The 20,377-nt window shown below is 63.7% G+C and overlaps 3 protein-coding genes across 4 annotated transcripts; 2 read left to right on the top strand and 1 right to left on the bottom strand.

Moving 5' to 3' along the window:
- Positions 1–96: 96 nt before the first annotated feature.
- Positions 97–7,813, bottom strand: CCDC71 (coiled-coil domain containing 71). The gene is made up of 2 exons (XM_084292685.1): positions 7,747–7,813; positions 97–5,757 (listed from the first exon to the last, which is right to left on the bottom strand). Exon 2 carries the CDS (start codon positions 5,694–5,696, stop codon positions 4,515–4,517), a length of 1,182 nt encoding a protein of 393 aa, XP_084148811.1. The 5' UTR covers positions 5,697–5,757; positions 7,747–7,813; the 3' UTR covers positions 97–4,514.
- On the top strand, positions 7,567–12,249 carry LOC311213092 (uncharacterized protein; the record flags this gene model as incomplete). The annotated part of the gene is made up of 6 exons (XM_084292914.1): positions 7,567–7,921; positions 8,102–8,260; positions 8,986–9,371; positions 9,746–9,906; positions 10,293–10,425; positions 11,565–12,249. The coding sequence occupies 6 exons, from the start codon at positions 7,567–7,569 to the stop codon at positions 11,769–11,771; spliced, it is 1,401 nt and encodes a 466-aa protein (XP_084149040.1). The 3' UTR covers positions 11,772–12,249.
- Positions 12,250–12,675: 426 nt separating this feature from the next.
- On the top strand, positions 12,676–16,266 carry KLHDC8B (kelch domain containing 8B). Of its 2 annotated transcripts, XM_084292689.1 has the most exons (6): positions 12,676–12,750; positions 13,229–13,711; positions 14,144–14,308; positions 14,494–14,718; positions 14,793–14,894; positions 15,621–16,266. In XM_084292689.1, the coding sequence occupies exons 2-6, from the start codon at positions 13,336–13,338 to the stop codon at positions 15,815–15,817; spliced, it is 1,065 nt and encodes a 354-aa protein (XP_084148815.1). In that variant the 5' UTR covers positions 12,676–12,750; positions 13,229–13,335; the 3' UTR covers positions 15,818–16,266. The 2 variants fall into 2 exon arrangements, with proteins under 2 accessions (XP_084148815.1, XP_084148816.1); XM_084292690.1 differs by lacking the exon at positions 14,793–14,894.
- The last annotated feature ends 4,111 nt before the right edge of the window (positions 16,267–20,377 follow it).

The raw sequence follows: 20,377 nt of genomic DNA, 5'->3' as shown, positions 1-20,377 counted from the left end.
CAGGGGCACAGCGGGGAGGCCACCCCGCAGCGTCCCCATGGGGCTGGGAGCAGCAGCAAAGAAAAGCCGGACACGCTGGGCGGTTCTGAGCACCATTTTACTGAAGGGCTGGACACCTACGAGGACTTCATAACAAAAAGTTCACTTCATTTAAGAGAAAAGACAGGCTGCTTTTTGTCCCGTTCCCTCCTAAGAGTGGAATAACACCAACGCTGTCTTTTCGCTCAACAATGCCATTCCAAAATATACAACACCGAGAGCGGGGCGGCCCGGCCTCATATCGAACATTAAATATACCTTCGGAAACATTCTACACAAACAAATGAAACAGTAAAAAGTTCACTCGGGAACAAGATGGTCAGTCCGTGCGGGTTCACCATACAAAAGTGTGGAGCTGGCAGCAGCAGCCTGGGCACGGCCGGTGGCTGCTGCCCCGTGTCACCCGGGGCTCCCCGGTGCTGGGCACCACCAGCGGCTGTGCTGGTGGCACTGGTCTGGGCCAGAGAGGAGCGGGGTGGTGTGGAGGTGGCTGGTGGAGAGGAGCTCGTGCTGACCTGGAGCCCCACGTCCCGGCCTCTGCGCCAGGAGTGAGGCTCCCCGGGAATGCTGCAGCTTTGTCCCATCATCACAGGGCTTGGGGTTTTGGGTTGCTCCCCAGCGCCCTGCTCTGCAGGCCGTGCCCGGGGAGGAGGGGAGGTATTTCGGGGGTAGCTCTGCAGCACCCGCTCTTTTGTAACAGCCTCGAGTGCCTGGCCGGGGCTGTGGGAATCAGCAGACTCTCACAGGAGCTGCCTGCGGGCGACAGGAACCAAAAGGGCTAATTAAGACAACAAGGAGAGTCCCGGAGGATAATAAGGCCTTTAAGGGACTCCCCAGGGGCGAGGCCTAATCAGCCCTGCAGGGGAAGTCATTTCGGATGCTCCCGCAGGGAACAGGGCTTCCAGAGGGCAGCAGCCCCGAGAGCGGGGCCAGCTCCTGGGCGCTGGGGGCGAGGACAGCAGAGGCTGCACAGGGGCAGCCCCAGGCTCCCCGGGGCCCGCAGCTCCCATGCTGGCACACCGCTGCAGGATGGGCAGGGACAGAGCTCAGGAGCCAGCCACAAGGAGAAGAGAAGCTGTCGCTTCCCCGCAGACACACCGAACTGCCCGGCAGCCCGTGCCCCACAGCACGAACGGGGCCAACCCGGCTGGGCCCCAGAGCGATTCTGCCCCTGCGGTGCCCTTCGATGGACTCTGCGCGAGGAAAACCCCGGTGAGCGGCAGGCTACAAAAGAGGAGTAACAAAATAATCCCCTATTTTGCGGAAAAGTGCTTAAGAATTTCTGTACAGGGTCGCTACTGCAGCTGGCTCTCGGGGGGAACGCAAACGGCTCGGAAGCAGCAGCGCCGCGCTGCGCGGCTCGCAGGGAGGAGGCCGAGGAGAAACGTCTCCAGCTGAAAGCAGAGGCAGGGGGTGAAATGTGATCACAGTGCACACGAGCTTCAGAACATGTCCAGCAGCGAGCAGCGGGATCTCAGCCCGGTGTCTGATGTCAGCTCCCCGCTGGACAAGCTGCTCTTCCCCGCGGACCTCGCCGGCGGACATCTGGGGCACGCAGGAAGCTGACGGGCCTTGTCTGCTGGAGGCGAAGCAGAAACTCGCTTCTTGGCAGCTGAACAAAAGAAGGATCGACTCCCACGAACTCAGCCTGAAGAGCGGCCCTTTGACCGCCGCCTGGCTGGCCGCTGGCAGTGACAGTGGCAGGAAGGCAGGTGGCAGCAGCGCTGTGCTGCCTGCCCAGCTCTGGGCTGTCAGGGTGCCCGGAGCAGCGCGGGTGAGGCACCTGGATGAATGTGAAGTGAGTAACGCAGCAGCAGGTCTGAACAACCCGCGCCCGGCACGCACCAGGACACTCCAGGCAACGCATTTTCCTCGCGCCACGCCGCTACCGGGCCCCGCCAGGCAAATGATCCCAGTGTTGTCACAGTAATTACGGGTGGGAGGGACCTCTGGGGAGCTCTGCTGAGGCCAGCGCTGCCTTGTGAGCTCAGGGCCCGGTGCTCTGCCTTGCTGATGTGCAGAAACACCAAAAGAGACCGCGCTGACCGCTGCCAGCCCCCCAGCACAGCCCTAGACACTTTGACCACTTGCCTCTCCCTGCAGAGGCCTGGGAGCAGAGCGGGGAGGCAGGGAGTGGCACAGAGGGGTGAGGAACAGGAGGGAGGCGAGGGATGGACACAGACAAGTTGGCTTCAGGTTCAGGCTTCCTGCTCGGGCTGTGTTCAGCCCTGCTGGTGAGCAGCTGCTCGGCACGGAGGAGCCCAGGCGCCCCGTGGGGATGTCTGGTGGTGCACGGAGAGGCCCCGGGACAGCTCCGGGTGCCCTCCTACGGGGCTGGGAGCAGGGAGCCAGCAGAGCAGTGGGACCACAGGGCCCTCCTCAGGGCACCGCCAGGAAGAGAAGCTCCGACGTGAGCCTTCAGGAGCTGGCATGTGGGAGCGTGGGAATGAGAAAGGCCCGAAGGGATGGGAACAAAAGGGACAAAGCGATTTTTGGCCGGTGAACAGCGCCGGAGGGTCCGTGCTCATCCAGCACCGTGTCAGGAAAGGGAACTCTCTGCCAAGGCATTTCAAGACACGGGAGCAGGAGAAAATATTCCCTCCTGCTCCGCAGCCAACCAGCGGCATTCACAGGTCAGCCTCGAACACTGCGAGTTACGATCCCTGACAGCAGCCCGGAGCCGAGCGCCTGATTCAGAGCCTGCCATCGCCTCCCGCAGCGAGCCTCCACCAGCACTGTGCCCCGGGACACCAGCTCCTTTGCCCTCTCGCAAATCTCCTCTCTCTCCTCTCCCTGCCTCAGGCTCGCTCTCCGAGCTGGGGATGAGGCACCGACCCCTCCTGTTAAGTGCTGAAATCCGGACAGGTGCTGGAGAGGAGCTGACACGCAGGGAGCTGCGGCTTCCCAGAGCTCATCCCTTCGGCCGACGTGCAGAGATTACTGGGTCAGACACCTGGTGCTTTGAGCTGGGAACGAGTGGATTACTGCCCTGCTGCTGCGGAGCCCTCAACACCACGGGGTGCGGGGCCAGGCCCCCTCCCCGAGCTGCCGGGCTCCGCAGGGGCTGTGCAGGTCCCCACGGGGCGCCCCAGCTCCACCCGAGCTTGCACACCCGACCTCCTCCAGTGTGTGGTCCGTGTTTTTTGCCTCTCAGCGCAGGCAAAACCCCTCAGCAGCAGTTTGGGGTGCCTCCTGGGGACGGGCAGAGCCTTTGCCGAGCTGTCCCAGCTGCCTCACGCCTCCCCGCAGCACCCAGGGGGCAGCAGAGCCGCTCTCCATCCCCATTCTCCCTGCTCCTGCTTCGTCCACACCACCCGACACAAAGAAACTCTCCACGCCCAAGTGCTGGTCACTGAAGTGCTCCTCTCAACGCCTCTGCACTGATTCGGGCCCAAACATCCCCCTGGGATAGCGGTGGGACGCGTCCCATACATTCAAACACTGCGGGTGTCTCCTCTCCCAGCCCCTGGAACCTGCTCCTGATGCATCCAAGCAGTTATAACATGGGCAGGACTTTTTAGGCAGCTCTGCTCAACAAACCCAGCCCTGAGGCTGCCACAGGCACAGTTCACATCCTACGTTCACAGCGGGGGCACCGGAGGGCGGAACAACACCGGGTTCTGCGGCCGAATCGCTCTTTGGAGGGAGATCCCCGAGGTGATTCCAGAGCTTCTGCTACCGACGGACGGAGGAGGCACCTGGAGGCGCCCTGCAGACCTGCAGGCAGCGGCCCAGGAACGCTCCCCCACCTTTTAACGCAGAGGTAATACCGAAAGTATGATTAAAACTACACTCACTATCAGCTGGTAATTCTGCACGTTGCTTGGCATTGTCAGAGACAAACAAGTGGCTGCGATCCCGCCCGCTGCCGAGCCGTCCGAGCGCGCCCAGAGCAGGCTGTCACCGCACGGACTCACAGCGAAATCCTGGCACCTTCAACAAAAGACTGGCTGACGGGAAAGGGGAACAAAAGCTCTCGGACCCGACCCCGCAGGGAGGGAGGAAGTGCATCGTCCCACAGCTCCCGGGCTGTCTGCACACGTAGGGGTGTGTAGCTATACAGATCATAAAGTTAGAAAATTTGATCAAAATAAAACCAGTAAATGTACAGCTTGAAAAAAGAGCGTTATCACAGTGCATCCATGTCATGAGAAAGTCACGTGTCCTGCCCCTGCGCGAGCGCACAGCCTGCCACGTTCAGAGGAGAGCCCAGAGGGGAAAAAAAAAGCGAGCTGCTCGGCTCGCCGCGGGGCAGGGGCAGCGTCCCGCGTGCCTAAACGTGGTTTTGTGCTGGTGCAGTCAGTTCTGCGCGGCAGGGCGGGCAGGAGCAGCACGAGCAGGCTGCTCCGTCCGCAGGTTAGTCGGCGTATCCTCACCAGACACCAGAGACCCAAAGTCGCTCCCAGCCTTCGCCCCGCTCCGGTGTCAGGCTCGTGTGGAATTACTTACAAAAAAAGTGACCAAGTGAAAGCGAATCAGGGGACGCTGTGAGAGTGGGACAAGGGCTGAATTCGGATCACGGGGGACAGGTTGACTCGAAGAATCTTCTGCGCTCTCCTCCTCACTTCGTCGTCGGAAGAAGAGTTGCCCACCTTGATGGCCCGGAATTTCAGCAGGTTCAAAGTGCTCTGAGCCCGTCGCGACTTACTTTGGACAGGAATGGCGTTCGACCTCTTCCTCTGCGGTGCTTCCCTCGCCTCGGCGGCTCGTTTCCTCTTCTGCCCGACAGTCTCCTGGTAAGTGCTGCCATCCTTCCACTCCGTTTTCCTCACCAGGGCTTCCTTAGCTCTGATTTTCAAGGCCTTGGACGGCGGTGCTGCGGCGCAGCCCTGGGACGAGCTGCCCGTGATCCTCCCGTTCAGGACCCCCGAGGCTTTGCAGGCGTTGCTCTCCTGCAGCACCCCACCCTTTGGTCCCTTCAGAAGATTGAAAGTGAGGGTGGCAGAAGCGGGGGCTTTCTTTACCAAACGCTTGTACCTCTTACCTTTCGATATTTTAGCCGCCTTGCCCGAAGGGAACTGCCTCGGCGGGCCGGAGGCCTTGAGGAGTTTAAGGTCTGAGGGCGAGATCCCGAGAGGCCCTCGCGTCAGCTTGGATTCCAGGCGCGAGGCGGGGGTTTTCAGCGGCACCAGAGCCTCCAGCACCACGGAGAGCCTCACCGCGGGGTACACGTCGGGGTACATGCTGGCAGGAAAGCCCACAGCCGAGGCTTTGGCCGTGCCGGATCTCGTCTGCTTCAAGGAGCTCAGCAGCAGGTTGGTGGAGTTCCCTTTAGAGACCGGCGGGGCGGAGACTTTGGGAGGGCTGAGGGGGAGGCGGGTGGGCGACGCGGGCGCCTTGGCCACGGCGTTTCTGGCTGGAGTCCTCGGGGGATCGGCGGCGCAGCCGCGCGGCGCGCTCTGCTCCGTGTGGCTGGGGGTGTCGGCGGTGCACGAGCTGTAGCCGTACACATCCTTGCTCCTCAGGATGGTGGGCTGGTAGCCCTCCTCCTTGAGGCCCTGGATGAAGGCCACCAGCTGGGTCTCCGTGTCGGAGAGGTCCTTGGACATGGGGTTGAAGACTCGCAGGGCCTCCTCCAGCACTTTGTGTCCCGCGGAGGAAATTCGCGACCAGGAATGGACAGCTTTTTCTTCCGCATTGCTCACTGCAATATTCATGGCATTAGGCAATCGGGCGCTTCAAAAAGGTCCAAATTACTGGAAAAATAACCCTCGACACCTCAAAAGGAGAGAGAAGACAGTTAGCTGACAGCAACTGAAAGCAGCTCACGTTTTTAAGCAGGGACCCGAAAGCATCATGCCCAGGCTTTGGCTACTCACAACCAGCAGGCTGGATTCTGTGCTTAACTCGGGCTGGCAGCAAGAAAGCCCTGCCAGGCATTTCTCTCTGCAGTAAAACTCAAAACTTCCCTCGCAGAAATATCCTCAAACCCAAGCCAAGATTTCAGGCAGCCCCACCTCGCCACCCCAAGGTGCGGGGTTCTGGTGGGTAGCTCAGGGAGATCCGCAGCCCGTTTCCATCTGGGAGGGACACTCCTGGCCTGCAGCGCACGGCTCTCATCCTGCCCTTCCCTAAATCCTTTCCCCACGCACGTACTGAGAACACCACGACCGAGCCACGTCCACACTCCCACTGATGACCTGGGAAGTGTGGGCACCTCAGCGCTGTCAGTGTCAGATTCAACCTCCCAGCTCTCTGATTCTGCTCAGAAATTGATGGCGAGTCCCTGCCAAACGTGCAGCAGCCTTCCGAAGAGCAGAGCTGGAGCTGTTTAAGCCGTGCTTCATTGATGCTCCTGTGCCTGAGCAACGGCTCACAGCTCGCCGTCACAGCAAGCTGCTGCCAGGAGAGTAGGAGGTAGGAAGTTCAAGTGGGGCAGGCACGGAGGAAACAGACATCGCCAGGGCCGCCTGCACAACGGCCCGAGGGACAGCGCTCGGATTGGGCTCCGTGGCACGAAGCAGCTGGGGCAAAGCACCAAGTGCTCGCAGAAGGCAGGGCAGCAAAGAGCGGGGCTGTGTGGTGCTGTGGCTGAGGTTACACACCTTTACCTTCATGGGTACCTCCCAAAGAGCATGGAGGGGGCAGTGAGCAATCCCTGCCAGTGGCATGCTGACGGTGTTGGAGGTACGAGTGGAGAGGGCAGTGTGCAGGGGAGAAAGCTGCGGTGGCACAACGAGCACCTGAGCAGGGCGAGGAACTGCAGGCACCCCGTGTTCCTGCCAGAGCAGCAGCTGGGGAGCGCCCATCAGGGAGCAGAGCCCCGTGTTTCTGTGGGCTGCACTGAGAGGGAAGCTACACTACCCACAGCTCGGTAGCAGCCAAAAGGAGAGGCAGGAGGGGAAGCACAGGTCAGCGGGGGGGTAAGAGCCTCCGCATGACAGACTAATCTCAGTCAAGTGTTCTGCGGACGTCACAGCAGGAGAGGGATTTGGGGGAGGATAACGCGGCTGCTTTGCAACACTCAGGGTAACTCCCGCAGCAGGGGAGAGGCGCTCGGGCAGAGCTGGGCTGCTGTCAGCAGCTGGCGAGGGCTGCCAGCTCCACAGCGAGCGGGGGCAGCAGGCACGGCGGGGCCGGCGAGGACACAGCGTTTAATCCCTGCCCGTCAGAGGGGGAGAAGCCAGCAGAGCAGCCCAACCGACAGCACAAACTCAGGCTCTGCTGCCGGGAGCTTCGGGCTGTGCGAGCCCAGGAGCGGCCGGGACGAGGCGTGGGGTCAGAGGCGGTCACTGCCACACGGCTCCCGCCCGTCCCTGCAGCCCCGCTCCGTGCGCTGCAGGTCACGGCAGGAAAATGCCGAGAAAAAGGCAAACGCCGAGTTGCACTGCCCGCGGGGCGGCACGCCTGCCCGCTTAACGCCCCACCGGGGACCTCTCCCAGCCGCCAGAGGGGCGCAGCCACCGCTCAGCCCCCGGTACCGGCAGCAGGCAGCGGGCAGGGCAGGGAGGCGCCCCGGGAGCTCGGCGGGGCCGCCCGAGGGGGGCTCCCGGGGACGGGCGGCGCCTGCAGGGCCCGGCGGGGGGGATGCGGCGGGGACGCCCCGGGCCCGGCCCCCCCCCGCTCGGCCCCTACCGGGCCCCGGAGGGAGGGGGCGGGGAACGCAGCGGGGCGGGGCCCGCACAGCCGCGGCTCCGCCTCGACAGCGGCCGGGAGGAGCTCGGCAGCGCCCCCGGCCGGGGAGCGCGGGGCCCGGCCCCAACCTACCGCCCGCCGCCACAGCCGCGCCCGCCTCCGCCGCGCCGCCGCCGCCGCCGCCGCTCCAACATGGCCGCCCGCGGAGCGCCGGAAGCGCCGCCCACTTCCGCTTCCGCCTCCTCGCGAAGCCACGCCCCTCCCGCCGCCGGTGCGCGGGGCGAGGCCACGCCCGCCAAGCCCCCCGGTAGGTGGGCTCAGGCCACGCCCCCTCCGCGCGCCCGGTGCGGGGAGGGAGGGGATTGGCCACGCCCACCACCGTGGCCACGCCCACCGCGCGGCGCGTGCCCGGTTGCCATGGCAACGCCCCCTCCGTCCGGTGCCGGAAGCGGGGCCGCGGTGCCGGTTCCGGTTCCGGTGCCGGTAGCGGGGGCGATGAGCGGGCGGGCGGGGCGGCGGCGGCTGGTGCTGCACGTGGACATCAACAACACCGTGCTGCCCGCTGACACCGTCACCGGGCACGGCCCGCGGGAGGCGATCAACAGCTTCCTCTGCACCGCCACGTGGGGGCGCGACGGGAAGGGCGGTCAGCGCCGGGACACCGGGACACCGGGGGGAGGGGGGATGGGGAATTGGGAAACCGGGGGGCTGCGGGCTGGGGGATTGGGGTACGGGGAGGCTGAGGGACTGGGGGAACTGGGGAGACTGGGGTCTGGGGGTACCGGGAAGCCAAGGAATCGGGGGGCTGGGGGATTGGGGTACCGTGAGGCTGAGGGACTGGGGGAACTGGGGAGACTGGGGTCTGGGGGACCAGGGACTGGGGAACTGGGGGGTAGGAGGACTGGGAGACTGGGCAGACTGGGGGATCTGGGAGCCCGGGGGCTCTGGGATGCTGGGGGGCTGGGGAACCGGGGGCTGGGGAATTGAGGTACTGGGGGAACTGGGGAGACTGGGGGATGGGGAATTGGGGTACTGGGATGTTGAGGGACTGGGGGAACTGGGGAGACTGGGTGATTGAGGACTGGGGGACTGGGCAGACTGGGGGACTGGGGGTACCAGGAAGCTGGGGGACTGGCATGCCGGGGAACCGGGGGGCTGGGGAACCAAAGTACTGCGGGGGTGGGGAACTGGGGGGTCTGGGGGATGGGGAATTGGGGTGCCGGGAGGCTGAGGGACTGGGGGAACTGGGGAGACCGGGGTCTGTAGAACCGGGAACTGTGGGGCAGGAGGACCAGGAGACCAGGGAACCAGGGCCCTTGGGATCAGTCCCGTGAGGGGCAGCAGCGCCCTTGTCCCCTTTGTCCCCCGCAGGCGAGTGGCAGTGGGTGAGCGACCGCCCCTCTCTGCGAGCCCCCTGCCCCGACGCCGTCAGCTACCACTGCCGCTACGGCCGCGACCCGGCCTTCACCCAGGGGGGCGCGGGGCAGCGCTTCGGCGGCCTCCACGCGCGGTACCTGCGGCTGCTGGCCTGGCCGGGGGAGCCCCACGAGGAGCTGTCGCTGCGGGACGGGCAGGGCGAGTGCTACCACCTCCTGCTGCCCTCCTTCTACCGCCTGCTGGACGCGCTGCACCGCGACGGCCGGGCCTTCGCCGTCGTCTTCAGGACCTTCGGCACCGACCTGCCCCGCGCGCTGCGGGCGCTGCGCTGCGCCCTGGATGGGCAGCACCCGCAGTTCCCTGCCCTGCGGGACCTGGCGGTGAGTGGGACTGGTGGGAGGGGGTCTGGTGGGATTGGGGGGGGTCTGGTGGGACTGGGGGGGTTCTTTCCCCCAAAAAAGGGTGTCTGTGGTGCAGCAGGAGCCCTGCTGGGTGGCAGCCTGCTGGTACGAGCAGTGCTGAGGAGCTTCAGAAGCCCCCTGGTTGTCCCTCAGCAAGCTGAGAGCGAGCAGAGATGGAAGCGAGGGGAGGGAGCATGGAGATGGTCGCTCGCATCCCTTCCCCGGGGGGAGGAAGCTCTCCAGGCTCATCTTCTCTCCTCGCTGCCATCGGGTGTCTCCACCCTGCTGCTCATTATCTGTGACAGCTCGGTAACGGTCTGTTTGCTTTGGAAACCTCTCACCTCTCCCCGCAGCTCTCCGTGGACCTCACTCCCGGCCAGATACGCTGCAGCAAGCGAGAGGTGGTGCTGAGGAGGGGAGCGGAGCGGCTCGCCACCCGCGAGGATGGGAGGAAGCTCTACGACTACTTCAGCTCTTTGGAGGGAGTCGGAGGCTTCCAGGACCACTATGACTGGTGAGACTCAGGGCGGTAAGGGAGTGGGTCGGGCATTTTCCTCTCCCCTGTGATTGTCCCGGCCTGAGCTAGCTCCTAGTCCTGAGGCCGTTAAGTTGCTGTGTCCCCGATGACTTCCATGCTCCCCGTTTTTGCCTGCAGGCAGACTGGTGGTGCTCTTGCATCTCTCCTCAGGTCTCCGTCCCCTGGTGTACCTCTTGCTTTTCTCTGAACGCCCCCAGATTCGTCCCCTGGCTGCCAAATGCTTCCTTTTTCCTAGGAGGCAGCAGTGGGCAGAGGGTCAGAACCGTCTCTGCCTCTCGTCCCATTTCCCTGGCGCTCTCAGTGCCCACCCTCCTGCCTTCCCCTGCCTCCCTGACGGCTCGCCACCCCGCTTGCTGTTCCAGGTGGGCCAGGAATCAGTTCTCCTCGCAGGGCGGGAAGCCCCTGTGGATCGACCCCCACGATCCCAGCGTTCACCACATCTTCATCGACGACAACATCCGCCTGGACGACACGGACACCATCGTCCGTCCCCAGGTAGGTGGCTGAACGCGTCCCTGCTTTTAGGGCAGAGACATTTTGGTCCCTTCATGAGAGCACAGAGTGGGACCGAGGCTTCGCCCTGGTGTTGCTGCCCCCCAGGAGCCTGGGGCTGCCCGGGGGAGGCTGGAAGTGGCCGAGCACAGAGCAGCAGGAGAGCGCTGCCCGTGCTGCTGCCAGGCTCCTGTGTGGGGTGAGTCATCCCCGCTCCCTGCTGGAGCTGTGCAGCCACAGCCTGTCCTGGCACCGCGTTTAAAGGGCAGTGCCTGTGGTGGGGCAGCACAGGAGGAAGCTGCAGCAGCTGGGAAACGGTCTGCAGGGCACCTGGGGCACGCAGGAGGATGGCGCAGCTGGTCGGATGTTCATTTCCATACCAGCACGGTCAATTACTGGGTCTGTGGCTGGTGACAGGAGCTGTCGCTGCCCAGAGCAGCGCTGTTGGAGGCTTTATCCTGTGCCTGGGCTGCTTCAGGTGAATTAACGCGGGAGGCTCTGCTGAGAGGTCCCTGCCTGCAGCAGCTGGAGCCCTGCGTGCCTGCAGCAGGCAGAGAGCAGCTCGCACGGCTCCACGCGCTGCGGTTCAGCCTCAGGCTGCCTCTCTGAGCAGGAGCGCTGCCTTTCACCATCACAGCCGGGTCAATTGGGCTGCTGGGCTCGGGGCAGCAGGGAAGATAACCTCAGGGCTCCTCTGGCACCAGACCAGCCAGGTGGGATCAATTTATCTTGGCAGCACGCAGCCCTTTCTGGCAGCAGGCTGTGGCAGCGACGGCAGCGCTGTTGGCAGAGGCTTTCCTGGGGCTGGCCGCATCACAGCGCGGTTTTCTTCCACTTGCCTGGTGCAGCCTTTTCCTCGGGGGAGTCCCAGCCACGCGTCGTGACGAGCTGGTTCCGAGCCAAAAGAGCCATCTGGGAGGGAGGGGACACCCGGAGAAACTGCATCTTCTACCTCCGGAGTGTAACCGGGACCCCTGCCCTCTGCCACCAGCTCGCTTTGCAGGAGACACCGTTAGCTGGAAGCCGAGGAGGGAGGCAGGATGCCCCCCAGCGGGATGTGTGCGCTGCTCCTGGGTGCTGTGCTCGTGCCAGGCACAGCCCGCGGAGGCTGCGGGTGCTTTTTTGCTCTGCTCTCCCCGCAGGTGTTCTCGGAGCGAGGCAGCAGCAGCCCCCGGTGCGCCCCGACCTCGGAGCTGTACGACGTCTGCCTGGTGCGGACCGACCTCCTGGAGGCCATCACGGACGAGGACTATTTCCTCCGCTGCGTGAGGAGGTGTGAGGAGAACTATGACCGCTACCTGGCCCGCCTGGGGAGCGGCTCCCCGAGCCAGCAGTGCGATGGACAGTGATGGACAGTGATGGACAGCGATGCCTCCGTGCTGGCGGGGCCAGGGCTGAGAGGCTCGGGACGGGGACGTGCCCTGCTTCCTTCCTGCTGCACACAAAGTCCCGGGCTGGGCGTTGCTTTGAGCCGTCCCCTCTCCTCTCCGACGTGTGCCGTGTCCACTCCATCCTACCGGGAACCCCCGTGCCCAAACACAAGTGACCAGGGAGCTTGTGTGAAGGCAACCCCGGAGGAAACTTCTGTCCTTCCCTCACAGCGGTGTGGGAGCTCTCTGCCCCTGTGCCTGCTCCTGGGCTAAGGTTGGGGCTTTTTGTGCCCCTCTGCTCGTGGGGCAGGGCCGTGGTGCTGCCCCCCACGCAGCCACGCTGCTGTTTGTCTCCGTTCCCACTCCTGCATCCTACAGGGGCAGCTGGTGTGGTGCCGGTGCCCCAGGGAAGCGTGGCGTTACCTGCTCGCAGCGCGGTGTTCTCCCTAGCAGTGACACTCCCTGCCACTTCCACCCGATTTTAAAGCAAATCTCACCCTGTTCCTGCTGTGAGTGCCCTTCCTGTGCGGCCAGGGGATGCACCCTTCCCTCCGCGTTTGCTCACGGAGCTCAGCAAAGTGGGGAGGAATTTCCAGGCGGTGAGGGCACAGGGGAGCCCCCCCTGCTTCCCTCCAGCCTTGGCCACCCCCCTGAGCCCCCCAAGTTTGGGCCGAGCCCCGGGGATCCCCTGGGGGCGAGCCCCGGTGCGGCAGCGAGCAGGGGGGCTCCGGCTCCTTCCCCCCGGTGCCTCCCTGGCGCACGGTGACCGGGCAGGGCGCGGCGAGCCCGGTGGCCCCGGGGCGGGCAGGACGGTGGGAGCGGGGCCCGGGGGCAGGTACCGGGAGCGAAGGGGGGGGGGGGAACGGGAGCGGGCGGGCGCGGCGCCGCCCCCACCGGCAGCGGGCGGACCCGGGGCGGGCGGCGGCGCGGAGCTGCGAGCAGCGGAACGGGCGGCGAGGTGAGCGCGGCCGCGGTGCCTGCCCCGCTCCCGGGCTGCGGCGGCGGGACGGCTCCGGGGGTGCGCACCGGGAGCCCCGGGAGGAGGCCGGGGCGGGGAGCAAGGAGCCCCGGGGTGCGGGAGCCCCGGGGGACGCGAACCGTGCGCGCAGGGAACCCCGGGGTGCGGGGGGTGCAGCGGGAGCCCCCGGGGTGCAGGGGATGCGCTGGGAGACCCGGGGAGAGGGAGAAGAGACTCGGGGGGACCGGGGCCGTGCACCGGGAGCCCCCGGGAGGACGGGACCGTGAACCGGGAGCCCTGGGGAGCGGGAGGGTGGGCGGGTAGGGGCTGGCCACCGGGAGTCCCCGGGGTGCGGGAGCCCCGTGGGGTGCGTGCCGGGCACCGGGATCCCAGCAGCAGAGCACCGTGCTGCTCTCGGGGCTCGCAGAGACACCGAGCTGTCGGTGCCCGGTGCTGACCCCTCCGCTCTCCCCCGCAGGAGCCCGCTGGGAACCGGGCCAGCGCCAAGCCGAGCCCCGCCGGCACCGTGGGCCGGATGGGTGGCACGGCGGGGCCCGGGGACCCCCCGGGCGGCTGAGCCGTCCCATGGCGGCGGCGGGCGCGGGCGCCTTCGCGTGGCTCTCCTTCCCCGCCATGCCCACGCGGCGCGTCTACTGCAGCGCGGCGCACCGCGACGGGCAGCTCTTCGTGCTGGGCGGCTGCGGGGGCAGCGGGCGCGCGCTGGGCGCCGCCGAGGTGCTCGACCTCCCCACCCAGCGCTGGACCGCGCTGCCGCCGCTGCCCACGCCGCGGGCCGGTGCCGCCGCCCTGGCCGTGGGCAAGCAGATCCTGGCGGTGGGCGGCGTGGACGCCTCGCAGAGCCCCCTCGCCTCCGTCGAGGTCTACCACGTGGATGAGGGCAAGTGGGAGAAGAAGGCGGCGCTGGCACAGCCTTCCATGGGCATCGCGGCTGTGCAGAGAGGTGGGCGATGGGGACGGGCGCGCAGCCGTCGGGCTCTGCCCAAACTTCACCTCCGAGCCTCGACGCAGCCCGTGGATGAGGGTCTCGTGGAGGATGCGCGTGTTGGCTCCTGGGATGGGGGCGTGATGGGATCGCCCCGGGGCAGGGGGCCAGCGGGGCCGTGGTGGGCGCGGGCAGGGGTGCCGGCGGCGGCGGGAGAGGGATTTGGCAGCATGGCTGTGTTGCCATGGTGTCTCCAGGGAGATGGTGCTGCCGAGGATAATTAGAGCCGATGGCCTGGTGCCGGGCTCTGCGCCGGGCGGCTGGGGCGGGCGAGGGGTCCGAGTGGGGTCAGGGCACTGCCGGCATCAGGCCTCGCCGTGCCCGCTGGCCCTGGCCACCCCGCAGCGGTGACCGGGAGCCCTCCCTGCCTCACCCCCGCTGGTTTCACAGACGGTGCTGTCTACGCACTGGGGGGAATGGGAGCAGACACCTCTCCGCAGGCGCTGGTCCGCGTCTACGAGCCGGCGAAGGACCACTGGCAGCCCCTGCCCTCCATGCCCACCCCCTGCTACGGGGCATCCGCCTTCCTGCAGGGCAACAAGATCTTCCTGCTGGGTAGGTGGGCGAGCCGAGCACCCCTCAGGGCTGCCCCAGTGGACGAGGGGGATTTCCCCCGCAGCCCCCGGCACACCCCAAGCTCTCTCCGTGCACGCTGTACCATGGCACTGCAGCTGGGCCTTGCTGGCGGTGCCGGCTGCCCCTCAGGGTGCCGACAGCCCCAGAATCTCTTCCGTGCACAGGGGGCCGGCAGGGCAAGCTGCCCGTCACCGCCTTCGAGGCCTTCGACCTGGAGACGAGGAGCTGGACGCGCTACCCCAGCGTGCCCAGCCGCCGCGCTTTCGCCGCCTGCGCTGCAGCCGATGGCGTCTTCTTCAGCCTCGGGGGGCTGCAGCAGCCGGGGCCCCACAACTTCTACTCCCGCCCCCACTTCGTCAACACCGTGGAGATGTTCGACCCGGTGCAGGGTGAGCCCCGGCGGTGCGGATGGTGCCTGCAGCGTGGGGTCTGGGGGGTGATGCTGACGGCCTCTGCCCTGCAGGTGCCTGGAGCAAGCCCAGCCGCGCCATCCGCATGAGGGAGAAGAGAGCCGACTTTGTGGCCGGCTGCCTGGGAGGAAGAGTGGTGGCCGTGGGCGGCCTCGGTAACACCTGGGGGAGCCGTGTGGCCGCGTTCCCTTCCCTGTCCTCTGCGGCACGTTGCTGACCGGTGCCGCAGCGGTGGGGAGACGGGCTCTCGGTGCATGAACACCTCTCATTTCTCACCTCCTGCACAGCCCCGGGGCTGCACAAAACCACAGCAGCACTGCTGCATGCTCAGCAGCCTCACAGCCCCACCTCTGTCCCTCCTGTACCTCCCAAGTGTGGGCAAAACTGGGAAACCCTACTGCCCCTCCAGGGGCTGCTGGTGCTCCCCACAGTGCTGCTTTTGCCCCACAGCTGCGTTTCCCCGGTGCTGTGCGCCGCATGCTGGCTCAGCCCGGCTGTGCAGGGCTGCAGCGCCGCATCCCTCTCCCGAGGGAGCTGGGGAAAGGTCAGTGCTGCCATTCAGCGGCGGGGACGCTGTAGGAGAGCTGCCCGGGGCAGTCGCAGCACCCAGACACACGGCCAGGGCTTGGGGCACGGTGAGCTGGTGGCAGGGCAGGAGGGAAGGCGAGCGGTGGGGTGCCGGCAGCCATCACCCTGGGGATGCTGCTAATCCCGCTGTGCCCCCGCGTAATTACCACTGAGACTGCAGATCCCCTGCTGCCGAGGGCTCGGGGACCAGCCACAATTAGTGGGATTCAGCTGGGGCATTAAAAGCCTCTGAGCAGGGAACGGCAGAGCCTGGGGTGTGCAGGGAGGGGCTGAGGCCGTGCCTTCTCTTGCAGGGAACCAGTCGTGCCCCCTGGACTCGGTGGAGGGGTTCAGCCTCTCGCGGAAAAGGTGGGAGCCGCTGCCCCCCATGCCCACCGGCCGCTGCTCCTGCTCCAGCTGCTCGGCCCCCGGCCTGCTCTTCGTCATCGGCGGGGTTGCGCAGGGCCCCAGCGGCGCCGTCGAGGCCCTGTGCCTGCGGGAGGTGCCCTGAGAGAGCCCCCACAGCCCGGGGAGCAGCCCCGGCGGAGCACCAAGTGCCTGAAGACGGGGACAGGGTGTGCGTGCGCCCGTGCAGGGGCGGCTCAGCTCCAGGCAGCCGCCGTCCCGCAACGCAGGGCGCCGCAGCGGCCACGGTTTCTCACAATGCATCCGAAATCCCTCTGGGCTCCCGCACCGCCGGGTGCTGCCGCTGCCCCACGGCAGAAGAGCCCGGGGACAAATCCTGCTGTCCCGGTGCCTGGGGAGGGCCGAGGCCGCCGGCGCGGGGAGCCGCGGAGGCAGGGCCGTCGCCGCCGTGCCGCCCCGTTCGGCCCCGTGTCCGTGCCGTGTGTGTAGCAGTGAGTGCTGTGTCGTCGTAGACCCAGTCGATGTCTCATGTAGCGCAGAGGTGCCCTGTAGCTCAGTGCCTAGGAGGTGACGTAGCACCTCGAATAAATGAAACACGTGCGGTTTTACCCTGCTGCCGTCCTGTTGTCCTGCTGCGGGTGGGGATGTGCTGCAGCCCCTTGGGAAAACCCAAGGGGAAGCCCGGTGAGCTCTTCCCCAACAGGACCCTGCACCATGGGGCAAAGAGGCTTCAGGGGGTGAACACAGTGGCAGAGAGAGGAGTTTTATCAGAGGGAGCTGGTGTGCAAGAGAGGACGGGATGGAGGTGGCTGCTGGAAGACTGAAAGTGCTGCTGAGAAATAAGAGGCTTGGCAAGAAAAGAGACATCCCCTACATGAGACAGGTCTCTGCTGCTACCCGTGGGACTTGCGCCCTGCTGCCCAGCTTGGGGTGCTCCTCCAGCTGCTCCTGACCTGGCTGCTGGCTGCCTAGGGTGGCTGCTCTGGAGTCCGTGGTCTCACCCTAGCACCAGCACACTGGCTGGAGCATGGTCTGGTGCATGGGGAAGTAGGAACACCGCATTTCCCACTTCTTGGCATCAGGATGGGAAGGTGAGCTCTGTGCTGATGTCCCAGATCGCTCAGCACCGTGGCCCTGCCTGAGCCTTATTGCTTTTGGCTCCATGCAAAGTCACGCACCCCAAAGCACAGAGCAGCGGCCGCAGACACAGCCGAGGGATTCGGTCTTTTAATGAGATGGCATTAGAAGGATCTCACAGGTCCGGGTAAATATCAAGTGTGAATGCCTGACCTTTTGGAGAAGACGGACGGTGTGATCCTCGGGTGGGTAGCACAGGGGGAAACAAGCGGCCAAGGCACCAGAGAGCGTGACAGCATGCAGGGCAGTGCCGTACCCAGCTGTGCCATGAGCCAGGGCACTGCGTGGGAGATGCTGGGCACAGGTCAGAGAGGAGCTGCCTGCCTCTGTTTCGGGAGGATTATCCTGGGATACCTGGTACCTCGGCTGGAGTATCCCTGCATCCACCTCTGGAGTTGCCATAGAAACCACAGCTGTGCCAGAAGCAGCATCAGCAGGGGCCCTGAATGCGTGATTGAGCTGTGCCTCAGCAGCGGGGGGCATGCGCTGGCAGCTGGACAAAGTCAGCAGCTTGTGCTGTGCTGGGAAGTCTGGGGGCTGGAAAGAGAGATCCCATCCTCCAAGCACAGCACAGGGGGGCTCTGGCCCTCTCCTGTGAATACTGCAGCAGCATCCCATTTTTACAACACCCCTCCTACGAGCTTAGCCCTGGTGGACTTTTTCTTCCAGGGGTGCAGGGAGGGGACAGCCGTGGTACCTCTCCCCAGCCTGCCAGCCCTTTCCAGAAGCCACTGAGGCTCGTAAGAACTTCACTCTCACAACTTTTGTTGTGTGGGACCCTAAATCATGGAGTTGCATTGGAGACGCAGACCTGATTAATGAGCTTGTCCCGTGGGAGCATCGCATGGACAGGATAAATCAGGCGCTGAGTCACCAGCACGCTGACAGTCCTGCGCACCTCCTCTGCAGCGTTCCCTTCCAGTGACAGGGGGCTGTGCAGCGGGTGCCGGTGCCTGGCACTGTTTTTTCCAAAACCAATGCTGTGAGAGGGGTAAGCTATGGCTTGGGAGCACCTCACTGTCATGTGTCCCTGCTCTGGTGACATTTCCAGTGGCAATGGTGCCAGCCTGGCGGCACCAGCAGCCCCTGCCCTGCAGAGAGCTTCTCTGCTCTTTTATTAGCACCCTTGCCTCCTGCATGTTTCGGGGGGTTGGGACACGTCCACCCACTGCAGCTCCATGTCGCTTGACTGTTTCACTTGAGATAAACAGAGAAAAATCCGTGACCTATTCTAAAAGCTTGGATTGCTCCTTCTTTTCTGTCTTCACTTTTGGGTACTAGACCCGGATCCCAGCCAAATTAGGAGAAGAGAGCAGCCAGGACAATAGCCAAGGACATCTTGGGATGGATGGAAAAATCTTCAGGCAAAAAGGCAAAACGAACGATGGCCTTGACTGCGCTTAAGACTGACACATTATTAACTGAAGAGCTCATGTGAGCTGCTAATTAAATGCTAACAAACGAAAGAAAAACAGTTGAGGAATGTACAAGATATATTGCTGTCTATCTCCTGGCATGTTCTTTTAATTTTTACTAAATGAAAACCTTCAAGTATCTGGCCAAACTCCCTAATGCTAGAAGCTGTTGCTACAAGCCAGCACCAGGCAACACTGCAGATCTCCACAGAGCTCTGCTACGGACGGGGGGAGACTGGGACTGGAGCTAGCTGTCAAACCTATAATTAAGAAAATGTGTTTCCTTATAGAAATTTCTTTCTGTTGTTGGGGAGATGGAAATACAAAATCTCATTTATCACGTTCCACAAACTCAGTAGACGCTCAAACCAGAAAGCTCCAGCCACATCAGCAATATGAATAGCTCTGCATAACAACTTAAAATAATGCACCAAGCGGGTGCCAAGTCCTATAGCTGGTGCACAAAGTACCAGCAAAGCCTTTCCTAATACCAGGGGAAGTGCTGTAAATGGATACAGGGCCCTGTGGTCTCCTATGAAGGGAGTTCTAGACTTTCCAGTTATGAACAATAAAAGGACAGAACCCCACCGTTTGTGATGCAGGGCTGTATTCAGCCTCAGTGCAGTGATAACAGAACTGGGTGTCAGTCTGTACACCCGAGCTGTACAAAGCACGGAAGCAGAGCAAAGCCCTTATTTACTCAACCAGTGCCATAGCCACAGGTGTCCCCCACAGCAGCGCTCTCTGGAGGAAGGTTAGGCTTTAAGCCTTTGACAGCTTGGCCATTATCAGATCACTGCAGTGGGAGCACAGACAGCCTGCAATTCTCTGCTTCAGTCCTAGAAAATCTTTCCGCCACTGGATCATCACACGGTCGAGAGTTAACAAGCCGTGGAGATAAATTCCAGCTATTTATACCAGATGTAGCCCTGTAGTTACAAGCAAAAACAAGAAGCAGAGTTGCTCCAAGAAGTCTGTTGTGGGTAAAAGTCCAGAATTATTTAAGTGAAAGCTTCGGTTCTGCAGGATTTGTTAAGGAAAGCAGATATATACATCAACGCTGCTGTTGTTCGGGATGACACACAACACAGGCATTGTTTTGACACCTCGGAGCTCCAGGCTGCTGTTAACACTAAAACTTGCTCTCCAGGCAGGAGGAGCGTGAAGGGGATGTGTCGAGCTTCTCTAATCTATCTGTAAATTTACAGCAGCCTTATTTCTGCAGTGGTTTAGTGCTTATGGAGCATCCTCAAAACTGACGACCAAACGGTTTAACCAGCATTAAAATTACTTTGAATCAAAGGGAAAAAAAACAGGCAAGTAAGCATGCCCATTTTCCATTCTTGAAGATGAGGAGGATAGTGACGTGCAATGAAAAAATTCCAGTAAAACCATATTTGAGAATCTTTCTCCAGGGCGTGTTTAGATCATGGGTTATTTCTGTCATACTGGTGGGTAAAATTAAGCCGTTCTGCATTTCTGAGAGCACTGTTGACATGAGAGCCCGCACAGCCCCTGGGCACGAAGCCACCTGGTATGCTATGGCTGCCACTAGGGACCAGCCCAGGGGCACTCAGCCCCAAGCACCCCCTTCACCCAGAACAAGGGTGTCCCCCCCATCTGCCTGGGGACAGCCCAGATCAGGGGGGACCCCCGAGCCCCCCACCCGGACGCCGGTTGCACCCTGGACCCACAGGGAGCAGCCAGGCCCAGCCCCAACCGCATGGTGGCCATGTCGGCCACGTCAGCCATGTTGGCTGGGCCTCCCTGGGGCCGCAGGTGCCTCTCGTCTCCCCCTGCAGCTGGTGTGCTCCATCCTAAGGCGGCTTTAACTCTTTTTGTTATTTCTCCTCCTTGCAGTGTTACTGGCAGAGTGTGGGCAGCACCGTGACATTGCAGCCAGCGGGTAGGAGGGAGGTGGCCATGCATGCCTGGGGAGTGGGGAGGGATGTCCGGAGAGGGGGTGATGAGGGAGGAAAAATGCACAAACTGCCCCGAGCTCGGGCAGTACATGAATCGCATGGGGACAGAGCCCAGAGGGAGCCTTCCCTCACTCCCAGCCCCAAAAACGCCTTGGCTGCAAGGCGATGAGGCCAGTGGGGTGCTGCCACCATCAGGGTGCAGCTGGTGGCCCTGTGGGTGGTTTTATTCTG

The sequence above is a fragment of the Netta rufina genome (assembly GCF_964035555.1).
Source record: "Netta rufina genome assembly, chromosome: 10".
Lineage (NCBI taxonomy): Eukaryota > Metazoa > Chordata > Aves > Anseriformes > Anatidae > Netta > Netta rufina.
The sequence above is the reverse complement of the archived record's forward strand: the minus strand, read 5'-3'. Positions and strand labels throughout refer to the sequence as shown.

Bases quoted from the DNA above. Each gene is read 5' to 3' on its own strand.
- KLHDC8B (XM_084292689.1), top strand. From the start codon at position 13,336: ATGGCGGCGGCGGGCGCGGGCGCCTTCGCGTGGCTCTCCTTCCCCGCC. The intron at 13,712-14,143 runs GTGGGCGATGGG...CTGGTTTCACAG, and splicing joins CATCGCGGCTGTGCAGAGAG to ACGGTGCTGTCTACGCACTG. The intron at 14,719-14,792 runs GTGAGCCCCGGC...TCTGCCCTGCAG, and splicing joins GATGTTCGACCCGGTGCAGG to GTGCCTGGAGCAAGCCCAGC.
- CCDC71 (XM_084292685.1), bottom strand. From the start codon at position 5,696: ATGAATATTGCAGTGAGCAATGCGGAAGAAAAAGCTGTCCATTCCTGG.